Here is a 13,720-nt window from a genome sequence, read left to right on the forward strand (position 1 = left end):
CTACCTTTTTAAAATATAGAATATGTTAACTATGTATGTGGTCATCATACTGTGCAGCAGAACACCAGAAATTGTTCTTGCTGTGTAACTGTAGCATCATACCATTGACTAACCTCTCCTTGTATTCTCCACTCCTCTCACTCTTTCCCCCACCCCACTTCCCTTCCCACCTTCTGTTTACTCTCAACTTCTATGAGATCAACTTTTTTTAGTGTCCACACATGAGTGAGATCATGTGATGTCTGTCTTGCTGTACCTGACTTTTTCACCTAGCATAATGTCCTCTAGGTATAGCCATGCTATCTCAAATGACATATTTCAGCTTTTTTTTTTTTACAGGCAGAGTGGATAGTGAGAGAGAGAGAGACAGAGAGAAAGGTCTTCCTTTTTGCCATTGGTTCACCCTCCAATGGCCGCCGCGCTGATCTGAAGCCAGGAGCCAGGTGCTTCTCCTGGTCTCCCATGCGGGTACAGGGCCCAAGGACTTGGGCCATCCTCCACTGCCTTCCCGGGCCATAGTAGAGAGCTGGCCTGGAAGAGGGGCAACCGGGATAGAATCCAGTGCCCCAACCGGGACTAGAACCCGATGTGCCGGCGCCGCAAGGTGGAGGATTAGCCTGTTAAGCCACGGCGCCGGCCATATTTCAGCTTTTTTATAACTAAATAATATTTCACCCTGCCCCCACGTTACACTTTCTTTTCCATTCATCTATTGATGGACACTTAGGTTGGTTTCATATCTTGGCTATTATAGTTAGTACTGCAGTAAACATGGGAGTGCAGATCTTTCTTCAACAGATAATTTTCATTTCCTTTGGATAATATACCAGTAGTGGGATTGCTGCATTATAGAGTAGCTCCGTACTTTTTAAAAGATGAGTTCATGAATGTGCCCCCCATTAAGGTATTAATGGCTTAAATTTTTTAAAATTTATTTTCATTTATTTGAAAGGCAGAGAGACAGAGATATCCTATCCCTGTTTCACTTAGAAATGCATTTAACAGCTGGAGGCTGAGCCAGACGAAAACAAGGAGCCTGGAAGAATTCAGTTCAGGTCTCCAATACGGGTGACATGGACCTCAGTTATTTGAGCCATCATATGCTGCTTTCCATGGTGAACATTAGCAGGAAGCTGGAGTCGGGAGTGCAGCTGGTACTCAAACCCAGCCACTATTTGGTTGAGGGACATTGGGTTATTTCACGTTTTGAGTAATAAAAATAGAGCCACTTGGGGACATCTCAAGTGACAAATTAACTGCTAAGCCTAATGCCTGCCCTGTGTAGCTCTATTTTTTTTTTTTTTAGAATGTTAATTTTATGCCAGTGGTTTTGGCAACTTATATGAAATACACATATTTTTTCAAAAACAGAAACTCAGAAAACTTAGAAGGAAAGAAAAAAATTTTAAATAGCCATGTATATTTATGAAATCAAACTCATTTTAAGTATCTCCTCCCAGAGATAACTGAAGCCCTAAATAATCATTTAAAGAAGAATTAAAAAGCACAATAACATATTCTTTCAGAAGATACAGAAGGGGGCTGGGATGGTACAGTGGGTTAAGCAGCCACTTGTGACACCAGCATCCTATATCCTAGTGCTGGTTGAAGTGTTGGCTGTTTACTTCCAATCCAGCTCTGGACTAATGCTCCTAGGATAGCAACAGATGATGGCCCAAGTATTTGGACCTTTGTCTCCCACATGGGAGCCTCAGATGAGTTCCAGGTTCCTGCTTTCAGCCTGGCTGAACCCAAGCCACTGTAGCCATTTGGGGAGTGAACCAGCCAATAGACTCTCTCTGTCTCCCTTTCTCTTTGTCATTTTTTTTTTCCAAATAAATAAGTAAGTCATTAAAAAAAAAAGAAGCAAAAGCAAAAACCTAATGAATGGGGCTGGAGCTGTGGCAGATTGTATTTATTTGCTGCCTGTAATGCTGGTATGTTGGTGCTGGTTCCAGTCCTGGCTGCTTCACTTCCAATATCCTTCCCTCCTAATGTGCCTGGGAAAGCAGCTAAAGATAGCCCAAGTATTTGCACCCCTGCCACTTGTGTGAAGAGTTCGAGGCTCCTGGCTTTTCACCCTGGTCCAGCTCTGGCCATTGCAGCCATTTAGGGCATGAACCAGCAGGTGGAAGTTCCCTTTTTCTGTCTCTCCCTCTCCATCTATAACTCTTTCAAATAAATAAATCTTAAAAAAAAAAAAACCCTAATGAGTAGAAGAAAAAAAAATACAGAACTATATTTCTAATAGAAATATAGACCAAAAAAAGCCCTTTCTATATAAAATCCAAAAAAAAAAAATCTAAATCATAAAATTTTTCTTCATTGATTTCTTCTTTATTTTATTTATTTATTTTTTTTTGGTGAGAGAGAGAGACAGAGAGAGTTATAGACAGTGAGAGTGAGAGAGAGACAGAGAGAAAAGTCTTCCTTCTGTTGGTTCACTCCCCTAATGGTTGCCATGGCCAGCGCTGCGCCGATCTGAAGCCAGGAACCGGTGCTTCCTCCCATTCTCCCATGTGGGTGTAGGGACCCAAGCACTTGGGCCATCCTTCACTGCCCTAATGGCCTATAGCAGAGAGCTGGACTGGAAGAGGAGCAACCCGGGACTAGTACCTGGCGCCCAACCGGGACTAGAACCTGGGGTGCTGGCGCTGCAGGCAGAGGATTAGCATAGTAAGCCATGGCGCCAGCCGTCAATACCATCTTATTATAATGTTTTAAGATTTTATTTATTTATTTGAGAGGTAGAATTACAGTGAGAGGGAGAGACAGAGAGAAAGGTCTTCCATCTTCTGGTTTATTCCTCAAATGGCCACAATGGCCAGAGCTGAGCCAATCCAAAAGCAGAGAGCAGTCAGGACTAGAATCGGTGCCCATAGGGGATGCCAGTGCCACAGATGGAGGATTAACCTACTGCACCACAGCGCTGGCCCCTATACCTTTTATTTTTAAATGTAGTTTAAAATTTATGTATATTAAACCCACTCCTTTGGGAAAGCAGTTCTGTGAATTTTGACAAATTCATAGTTATGTAACAAACACCCCAATCAAAATAAAGAATAATTCCACTACCTACAGTTCCCTTTTGCTGAATTGTAATTGGCTTCTTTCTTTCATGCCCACTAAACCCCTTGCAACCATTGATCTGTTTACTATCCCTGTACTTTTACTTTTCAAAAAATGTTCTATAAATTTGTGTCTAGCTTCTTTAATTTCACGTAACATGTTTGAGATTCATCCATGTTGTTGTACATGTCAGTAGTTCATTATTTTTTATTGCTGAGTCATATTTGGTTATCCATTCCTTAGTTGAGGGACAATTGGGTTATTTCAAGTTTGAGTGATTACAGAAAGAGCCACCGTAAATATTTTTGTAAAGGTTTAAGCATGAACATAGATTATCATTACACTTGAGTCAATTCCTAGATTTGGACTACTGGGTTAAATGGTAAGTATAGTTTTAAATTTATGAGAAACTATCAAACTCTTTTCATACTGGCTGGTTACATTTTTCACCAGCAATTTTTTTTTTTTTTTTGACAGGCAGAGCAGACAGTGAGAGAGAGAGACAGAGAGAAAGGTCTTTCTTTTGCCATTGGTTCACCCTCCAATGGCCGCTGCGGCCGGCACACTGCGCTGATCCAAAGCCTGGAGCCAGGTGCTTCTCCTGGTCTCCCATGGGGTGCAGGGCCCAAGCACCTGGGCCATCCTCCACTGCACTCCCTGGCCATAGCAGAGAGCTGGCCTGGAAGAGGGGCAACTGGGACAGAATCCAGTGCCCTGACCGGGACTAGAACCCGGTGTGCCGACGCCGCAAGGCGGAGGATTAGCCTGTTGAGCCACGGCGCTGGCCCTCACCAGCAATTTTGTGTGTGTGTGTGTGTGTGTGTCAATGTCAACATCCTTCTCAGTACTTGGTATTGTTAAGGTTTTAAGAAAATTCACAATATTCATGCACAAACTTGTTTTCCAAATGCTTGATTATTTTTATTTTAGGGAAAAGGAAGTAAGAAGGAAAGATGGAAGAATCCATCTGAATCTTGGCATGTTTCTAGCACAAGCTAGCCCACAGAAAGTTCTATATTAAAGGGGCCCTGGGTATCAAGGCATCATAGGAGAAAGAGGGTGCCCTTTGCCTTTTGACCTTGTTACAGTGGCTCTAGCCTTTGTTTAAACAACTACAACAGAAACATCCCTGAACTAAAATCTCATCTCAGATGTTTAATGCCATAATTATATAGTATTATTTTGTTATTATTTAACTTTCTTTTTAAAACCTGTTTTTTAAAGATTTATTTTATTTATTTGAAAGAGTGACAGAAAGAGAGCTTCCATCCAGCACTCTGGAATGCTGGCATCACAGGCAGCAGCTTAAACTGCTGCGCCACAATGCTGGCCCCATATTTAACTTACTTTCTTCTTCTTTTTAAAAAAGATTTATTTATTTATTTGAAAGGCAGAGTTACAGAGACAAGAGGCAGAGGCAGAAAGAGGTCTTCCGTCTTCTGGTTTACTCCCCAAATAGCTGCAATGGCCAGAGCTGGGCCCATCCAAAGCCAGGAACTTCTTCTGGGACTCCCATGTGGTGCAGGGGCCAAGGACTTGGGCCATCTTCTGATGGCCATACCAAAGAGCTGGATTGAAGTGAAGCAGCCGGTTCTCAAACTGGCTCCCACTGCAGGTGGCAGCTTTACCTGCTATGCCACAGCGCCAGCCCCATTTAACTTTCTTTACATGTAAGGAATACTATATGAATGATTGTTTAAGCCATGGTTCCACAGTGCAAGTCAACTTGACTGGAAGAAGTTAGGGATTTTGAATGCTTTGGACAAATTTATATGATAGAGCACAATATATTCTTTTGGTAGAGTTATATCAAGTTCCATTTTGCAGATACCATAGTTTATTATGTTACTGTTGTTTTGCTCTAAATTCCTATTAAAATTATACTTATATACAAATGTTCATAGCAGTTTTTTAAAATATAAGATTTGAAATATAGGACATTTGCATCTTTTTAAAAGATTTGTTTATTTGAAAGCCAGAGCAACAGAAAGAGGAAGAGGCACAAAGAGAGATCTTCTACCCACTGGTTCACTCCCCAGGTAGCCACAGCAGCCAGATCTGGGTCAGGCTGAACCCAGGAGCCAGGAACTCCCATCGTGGTTTCCCACATACGTGGCAGGGACCAGGTTCTTGTGATATCATCCACTGGCTTACCGGGCGCATTAGCAGGACACTAGATTGGAAGCAGAGGAGCTGGGACTGGAACTGATACTCCGATATAGGTTGCTGAAGTTGCAGGTGGCAGCTTAACTTGCTGTGCCACACTGCTGGCCTTCATAGCAGTTTTCTTTCTTTGTTTTAAAAATTTATGTATTTATTTTAGAGGTAGAGTTATAGACAGAGAGAAGGGTCTACCATCCTCTGGTTTGCTCCCCAAATGGCCACAACAGCTAGAGCTGGGCCTGTCCAAAGCCAGGAGCCAGGAGCTTCTTCCAGGTCTCCCACGTGAGTACAGGAGCCCAAGGACTTGAGCCTTCCTCCACTGCTTTCCTAGGACCATTAGTGGAGAGCTGATTCGGAAGAGGAGCAGCCAGGACATGAACCAGCATCCATATGGGATGCTGGTACCAAAGGTGGAGGCTTAGCCCACTACACCACAGTGCCGGTCCCACAGCTTTATTTCTAATGGGCAAAAATTAGAAGCTACTTAAATGACCTTCAAAGGATAAAAAGTTAAATAGAATGTCAATAGGTAAATAAACTGGTACATCCATACCATTAAAAGAAACTTGGATAAACCTCAAAAAAATTCTGAATTAAAAAGCCAGTCTCAAAAGAATATATATACTGTGTGATTCTATTTTATGAAATGATTGTGAAATAATGTAATTATAGAAATAAAGAACAGATTAGTGGTTTCACAGGTTAGGAATAAGGAATAAGGAATGGTGTGATTGTCAAGGGTTAACATGAGGTAGTCAGGGTAATGGTAAAGCCTGAATGCATGTGTAACTGGTGAAATAGGAATCAATTCTGTGGGTTGTACTAATGTCAGTTTTGTGGTTTTGATAGCAAATAGTGACTAGGAATTGACATTGATGAGAGGTGTATGGAACTTCCCTCTTTACTTCTTTTTAGCCTCCTATGAATCTATAATTATCAAAGCATTTTTAAAAAAGATTGTATTTATTTATTTGAGAGGTAGAGTCACAGACAGAGGGAGAGACAGAAAGGTCTTCTATCTACTGGTTCACTCCCCAAATGGCTGCAATGAGCAGGATTGGGCCAGGCCAAAGCCAGGAGCTTCTTACAGGTCTCTCACGTGGGTGCAGGGGCCTAAGCACTTAGGCCATCTTCCACTGCTTTCCTAGTCCACAAGCAAGGAGATGCATTAGAAGTGGAACAGCTGGGATATGAACCGATGCCCACATGGGATGCCGGCACAGCAGGCGGAGGCTTAGCCTACTGCTCTGCAGTGCCAGCCCACAAAGCATTTTTCTTAATGTTACAAAATTAATTCAATTGCACTTATTTTTAAATATATAAATAATACATGGCTTTATTTCATGACAATTCAAACAGTATTAAGAAATCATGACAGAGAAAGGGCAAATAGTTAATATTTTTCATAGTTGCAGTTATTAAAAATTTGTTTTTTTGAGAGAGACAGAGAGAGCCCAGAATTCATTCAACCCAGTTACTTGAGCCATCACCTGCATTAGCAGGATGCTGAAACTGGGAGGAGAGGTGAGACTAGAACCTAGGAATTCTGATATAGGATGTAGGGATCTTAACCTCTAGGCCAAATGCCCTCCTTCATAATAGCTATTTTTTCCCCTTCTTCCCTTCCTCATAAAAAAGTAGTGATTTTCAGGAAATGGGTGATGCTGCTGCTGATTTATGTCTGTAATCACAGCTCACTGATGGGGCATGATAAAACCATGCCATACCATTTCTTCTGCTTTATGGGTGGTTTTATGTGATGGAATGGGAAATGCAAGACAGCTGAGTATTCCAGACATGCTGCATCTGTTCCTGGGAATAAAATAAAGTAAATGATTAACAAGTAATGATCCAGAAAGCATATGTAAAGGGAAAATTACTATTTTATTCTTGATAATTTGTATATATGGAGAGAAATAATAACATGTTGCCTCTACATTCATACTATTTTTTATAGCTTCATTATGATTGAGTAGTAGAAGTACTAGATTGTTGTTGCTTAGATTTTATCATTTTTTAAGTTGGAAATGGCATTGAATACAGTTTCTATAGATGTGAAAACTTCTGCCTGTAACACTGTTGGTGGAAGGTAAAATTGAATTAAATAAACATGATCTTTCTCTAAGAAACAGTGAAATAAACCTGCAGCTTGGTAGGGGATACAGGTATGTAAGCAGATAAAATTCTGTAATATAAAACAATGCTAGACTAGATGTGAGTTAAGAGCCTTGGAATTGCATAGCACATGATTTATCATATAAACTTCACTGAGGAGTTGATAATAGAGCTGGGTCTTGAAGATGAATCTGAGTTGCTCAGGAAAAATGGCGTGCTGGATATTGGGAACATTATGGAAAGTTTATTATGTGTAAAGGTCATGAAAGTTCTCAGCATCTGAGTGTGGTAGGAAATAAGAATGAAAGGAGTTAAGTGTGTGACAGGAGAGATGGGCTGGATTTCAGGGCTCTGCCATTAGGCACAGGTCCTTGAGCCCACAGTTCGTGTATTTCTGGAGACCTATGAAAATGTTTTAATTTCTTTTCAGTCAGAAGGAAAAACGTGAACTTTTAGGTGAAGAAATATTTTTGTACCCAGTACTAATCAATTATATATAAAATTTATTTTATTTTATTAAAAGGCAGTGTTCAGCATACACTGGCCTTGATACTTCTTTACTTGCACACCAAAATCATTTAAGAAGAGAAAAGTGGTAAGAATAATTTGAGTAAGAAAGGATTGCTTTTGGGAAGTGAGTTTTAAAATTTGCCTTTTACTTGAAGATTACAAATTAATGAGCAGAAAAAAGTTATTGAATAAGTGTAAAATTACAAACTTATTCAATGATTTGAATTTGGAAGGGAAATTTTTATTGTCATTCAAATAAAAGATATTACAATATGTTATGTAACGATTATCATAAAATTAATTCACCATTGTCTTATTTTCTTTATTTTAGCTTCCCAGAATCAAGAACGGCTATGTGCATTTAAAGATCCATATCAACAGGACCTTGGGATAGGAGAGAGTCGTATCTCTCATGAAAATGGGACAATACTATGTTCAAAAGGTAGCACTTGCTATGGCCTTTGGGAGAAATCAAAAGGGGACATAAATCTTGTAAAACAAGGTAAGTAATACTTTTCTTACCTTAAATGTCTTTGTGTTTCATACAATTGAGGTTTATCTGATAAGGACATGGAGATATGTTAAAATTCTCTTCATTAAAACAGTAAATTTAAAAGCATATCTTTACACACACACAGGCACATGCACAAATCCACACATACTTGCGCATATCCCAGCTTTGTAAAGGGAAATTTATTGCTGGCTTATTTTAATAACACTTTCTTATTGTAATACTAATATGCACTCATTATTTTATGAGGTTTGAAAAATACAGAAAATTTTAGCAAAGAAAAACAAAATTCTTAAAATTACATACATCTAAAGGAGTTTTTATTTCCTGCATTGTTTATCCCCTGCAAGGTGTGTTTTCTATGTATTTCTATGTTACTATGTGTAGGTACTTTCTTTTTCCCCCACTTTAATTATAACACGAGCATTTCGCCTCTCTTTAAATACTCTCTGAAAACATTTTTAACCTCTGCACAATATTTCATTGTACACATGTATCATAGTTTGCACATTAATCTGTTGCATGCTGTTGTTTTAGATTTTCACTTGAACATGAATTTTTAAATTATCTGATTGCTTCCTTGACATAGGTTCCTTGATATAGAATTATTAGATTATAAAACATGAATAATTTAAAGATTCTGTATAAAAATAGCCATTTATTTCTAAAAATACTATCCATTTACATTTCTTCCAACAGTGTATGAGCGTGTTTCTGTTACCAAATCCTTGTTATGATTGCATATTGTTATTTTTTAAACCTAGAACAATTTAAGTAGCATGGGCAAAAATGAAACCTTACTATTTCTTTAATAATTCTTAAATTAATGATGCAATTAAATGTTTTGTTGGTGGCTTTTTTGCCTGATAAAATACCTGTTGTATCCTTTGCCATTTTTTCTGTTTTTTTTTTTTTTAATTGGTTTGCAAGAGTATTTTATATCTTAAATGTATTCATTGCCTCACATTTATTTCAATTAGCTCTTAGTTTATTGTTTTCTTTACTATATTGTCTCCTAACTTGTTTGTATTCATACTGATTTGTAGGATGCTGGTCTCACATTGGAGACCCTCAAGAGTGTCACTTTGAAGAATGTGTAGTAACCACCACCCCTCCCTCAATTCAGAATGGAACATACCGTTTCTGCTGCTGTAGCACAGATTTATGTAATGTCAACTTTACTGAGAATTTTCCACCTCCTGATACAACACCACTCAGTAAGCAACTTTTCTTTGTAATAATTTTCTCCAAAGACTTGCAGAATCTAAAACAAACATTCAGAGTTGGCAAGAGTGAGAGAAAGAATTTCAGCATCGTAAGATTATATATGTAGTTAATTGTTGAAATCCAAAAGAGATATACCAGGATATGTAAGGTATCAGTAATTATCAAATGAGTTTGAATATAGTACTTTTTAACTTCTGTGGAAGGGAATTTGGGAATATTAAGAAAGCTGCAGGGGCTAGCATTATAGCGTAGCAGTAAAACTACCACCTGCGACACTGTCATCCCATATGGGCACCAATTCATGTCCCAGCTGCTCCACTTCTGATCCAGCTCATTGCTAATGGCCTAAGAAAAGCAATGGAAGATAGCCTAAGTGTTTCAGCCCCTGCCACCCACATGGGAGACCCAGATGAAGCGTCTGGCTTTGGCCTGGCCCAGCCCCAGCCTTTGTGGCTCTCCGGCGAGTGAACCAGGAGATGGAAGAGCTCTGTCTCTGTCTCTCCTTCTTGCTCTATAACTCTGAATTTTCAAAGTAAATAAATCTCTTTTTAAAAATTTTTATTAAATAAAGAAACAGATTTCATTTATTTCATAGGTACAGTTCTAAGAAGATAACCATACTTCCCTCTCTCTCCTGCTTCCTCCCTCAGTCCCTCTCCTTCCTTCCTACCTTCCTTTATTTTCTTTAATTTTTTTCAAAGACATAATTTCAGTCTACTCTATTAACATAGTTTCAATTCAACACTAACCATAATATTCAACAAGTAAAAAGTAGGAAGATTGTAGTTCCACAGGAGTAGAAACAGGGGCCAAAAACAACAATCATATCACAAGATGTCCATTTCATTCCAACACATTTTTTTGTGTTCTATATTAATTGCCACGTATCAGAGAAACATGATATTTGCTTTTGGGGATGGGCTTATTTCACTAAACATGGTGGTTTCCAGTTGCATCCATTTTGTTGCAAAAGATAAGATTTCCTTCCTTTTTATGGCTGAGTAATAGTTCATAGTGTATACATACCACATTTTTTTTATCCAGTCATCAGTTTATAGACATCTTTTTTTTTTTAAGATTTTATTTATTTATTTGAGAGGTAGAGTTATAGACAGAGAGAGGGAGAGACAGAGAGGAAGGTCTTCCTTCTGCTAGTTCGCTCCCCAAATGGCCGAAACAGCTAGAGCTGGACTCAACCAAAGCCAGGAACCATGAGCTTCTTTCAGGTCTCCCACGTGGGTGCAGGGGCCTAAGCACTTGGGCCATCTTCCACTGCTTTCCCAGGCCATAAGCAGAGAGCTGGATCGAAAGAGGAGAAGCTGGGACAGAAAGTGCCACCCATTTGGGATGCTGGCACAGTAGGCAGATGCTTAGCTTATTACGCCATTGCCCAACCCCTGGACATCTGGGTTGATTGCATATCTTAGGTATTGTGAATTGAGCTGCAGTAAACATGGGGTACAGATAACTTTCATATGTTGATTTTATTTCACTTGGACAAATTCCCAGGAGTGGTATGGCTGAATCATACATTTGTTCTATTTTCACATTTCTGAGGAATTTCCATATTGCCTTCCATAACATTTGTACTCATTTGCATTCCCACCAGCAGTGTATTAGGGTACCTTTTCCCCCACATCCTCACCAGCATTTTTTAAGTTTTGGTTGATAGCCATTCTAACTGGGGTGAGGTGAAACCTCATAATGGTTTTTATTTGCATTTCCCTGATGGCTAGTGATCCTGAGCATCTTTTCATGTGTCTGTTGGCCATTTGAATAATTCCTGTTCGGGTCCGGCGCAGTGGTGCACTGGGTTAACACCCAGGCCTGAAGTGCTGGCATCCCATATGGGTGCCAGTTCAAGTCCCAGCAGCTCCACTTCTGATCCAGCTCTCTGCTATGGCCTGGGAAAGCAGTAGAAGATGGCTCAAGTCCTTGGGCTCCTGCACCTACATGGGAGACCGGGAAGAAGATCCTAGCTCCTGGCTTCGGATCAGCGCAGCTCCAGCTGTTGCAGCCAATTAGGGAACCATCGGATGGAAGACCTCTCTCTCTCTCTGCCTCTCCTCCTCTCTCTGTGTAACTCTGACTTTCAAATAAATAAATAAATTTTTTTAAAAAAGAAAAATTCCTGTTCATGTCCTTTGCCCCTTTCTTAGCTGGATTGTCTTGTTGTTGTTGAGTTTCTTGACCCCTTTATAGATCCAGTATATTAATCCTTTATCAGTTGCATAGTTTGCAAACGATTCTGTCGGTTGCCTCTTCATTTTGTTGAGTGTTTCCTTTGTAGTGCAAAAGCTTATTAGCTTGATATAATCCCATTTGTCTATTTTTGTCCTTATTGCCTATGTTTCTTGGATCTTTTCCAAGAAGTCTTTGCCTATGCCAGTGTCTTGCAGAGTTTCCCTGACGTTTTTTATAGTAATTTGATGATATCATGTTGTAGATTTAGATTCTTGATCTATTTTTGGTTGATTTTTGTATAAGGTATAGGGCAGGGGTCTTGTTTCATATTTCTGCATACATAGATCCAATTTTTCCAGCACCATTTGTTGAAGTGAGTGTCCTTTCTCCTGGGATTGATTTTAGTTCCTTTGTCAAAGATTAGTTGGTTGTAGATGCATAGGTTAGTTTCTGGGGTTTCTATTCTGTTCCATTTTTCTGTATGTCTGTTTTGTGCCATGTCTGTTTTTGTACCAGGCTGTTTTGATTATAAGTGCCCTGTAGTATATCTTGAAATCTGGTATTGTGCTGCTTCTGGCTTTGTTTTTATTGTTTAAGATTGCTTTATCTATTCTGTTTCTCTTGTGTTTCTATATGAATTTTAGCATTGCTTTTTTAAATCTGAGAAGAATGTCCTTCATATTTTAATTGTGATTGCATTGAATCTGTAAATTGGTTTGGGTAGTACAGCATTCCCATTTCTAGGAATTTCTTTGGAAGGTGGATCTTTAGTAGTATGAAAACATATACATAAGAGTTCAGTGGCATGAAAATACATAGATATAGGAGTTGCAGTATTATGTGTAACCGTGTAATATTTAAAGTTTTTTAAACCAAAGTCAACATACCTTATTCTTTTTTTAAAAGTTCAGTTTTCTTTTTAAAAGACTTATTTATTTATTTGAAAGGCAGAGTGACAGGGAGAGAGGGAGAGGGAGAGGGAGAGAGAGAGAGAGAGAGAGAGAGAGAATCTTCCATCCTCTGGTTCATTCCTCAGATGCTTGTTACAGCCACGGTTCAGCTGACAAAAGCCAGGAACCAGGAACTCCATCTGGATTTCTTACGTGGTTGGTAGGAACCCAAGTACTTCAGCCATCATCTGCTGCTTCCCAGGAACATTTAGCAAGAAGCTCAATAGAAGTGTGAAGCAGCCAAAACCTGAACCAAGCACTTTGATATTGGATGCCAGTGTCCCAAGCAGTGGCTTAACCCATTGTGCCACAATGCCCTCTTCTAAACTTATTTTTTAATTCCATTTTTTTCCTCAAACCATTTGCAGTACACTCATACACTTTTGGGAAAGATAAAATGTAAAGGGTAGGTGAAGAATTGTAAACAAATACCGAACTGCTTCAAATCCAGCTCCCTGCTCATGCACCTGGAAAAGCAGTGGGAGATAGCCCAAGTGCTTGGGCCCCTGCACCCACAGGGGAGACCTGGATGAAACTCCTGGCTCCTAGCTTTGGCCTGGCCCAGACCCGACCATTGTAGCCATTTGGGGAGTCAGCCAGTGGATGGAAGAGCTCTCTCTGTCTCTCCTTTTCTCTCTCTAACTCTGTATTTCAAATAAATAAAATAAATCTTTTATAAACAAAATGGTTTATTTTTCAGTTTTGTGGACAAAGCAATCCTGAAGCAATTAAAGGTGTAGTGTAGGAAAAACAAAATCAGTATATGTGTTGATGTTCTTGGAAGCCGGGGTTCTTACTAAGAAAAAGGAATATATAGTTTTTTTTTTTAAAAAAGACATTTATTCAGCATCATGATCAGACTGTTACATTTAGCAATCAACAACATGGGTGCAAAAAAAGGAAAAAACTACATTAAAACCTTTTGTTGGAATGCTTTACAGTTTCCACAGAATAGAAACTAAAATAGCCTGTTATACAATTAGTCACAAAT

The 13,720-nt window shown here is 39.2% G+C and overlaps 1 protein-coding gene across 2 annotated transcripts in view; it reads left to right on the forward strand.

Annotated features, from left to right (window-relative positions):
• BMPR2 (bone morphogenetic protein receptor type 2) overlaps positions 1-13,720 on the forward strand; it is a 177,472-nt gene that overhangs the window by 81,918 nt on the left and 81,834 nt on the right. For both annotated transcript variants that reach the window (XM_062190049.1, XM_062190042.1), the window contains exons 2-3: positions 8,189-8,359; positions 9,415-9,585. In XM_062190049.1, coding sequence (XP_062046033.1) covers positions 8,189-8,359; positions 9,415-9,585 — 342 coding nt within the window. The remainder of the gene's footprint in view (positions 1-8,188; positions 8,360-9,414; positions 9,586-13,720) is intronic.

Source organism: Lepus europaeus, chromosome 1 (genome assembly GCF_033115175.1).
Source record: "Lepus europaeus isolate LE1 chromosome 1, mLepTim1.pri, whole genome shotgun sequence".
Taxonomy (NCBI): domain Eukaryota; kingdom Metazoa; phylum Chordata; class Mammalia; order Lagomorpha; family Leporidae; genus Lepus; species Lepus europaeus.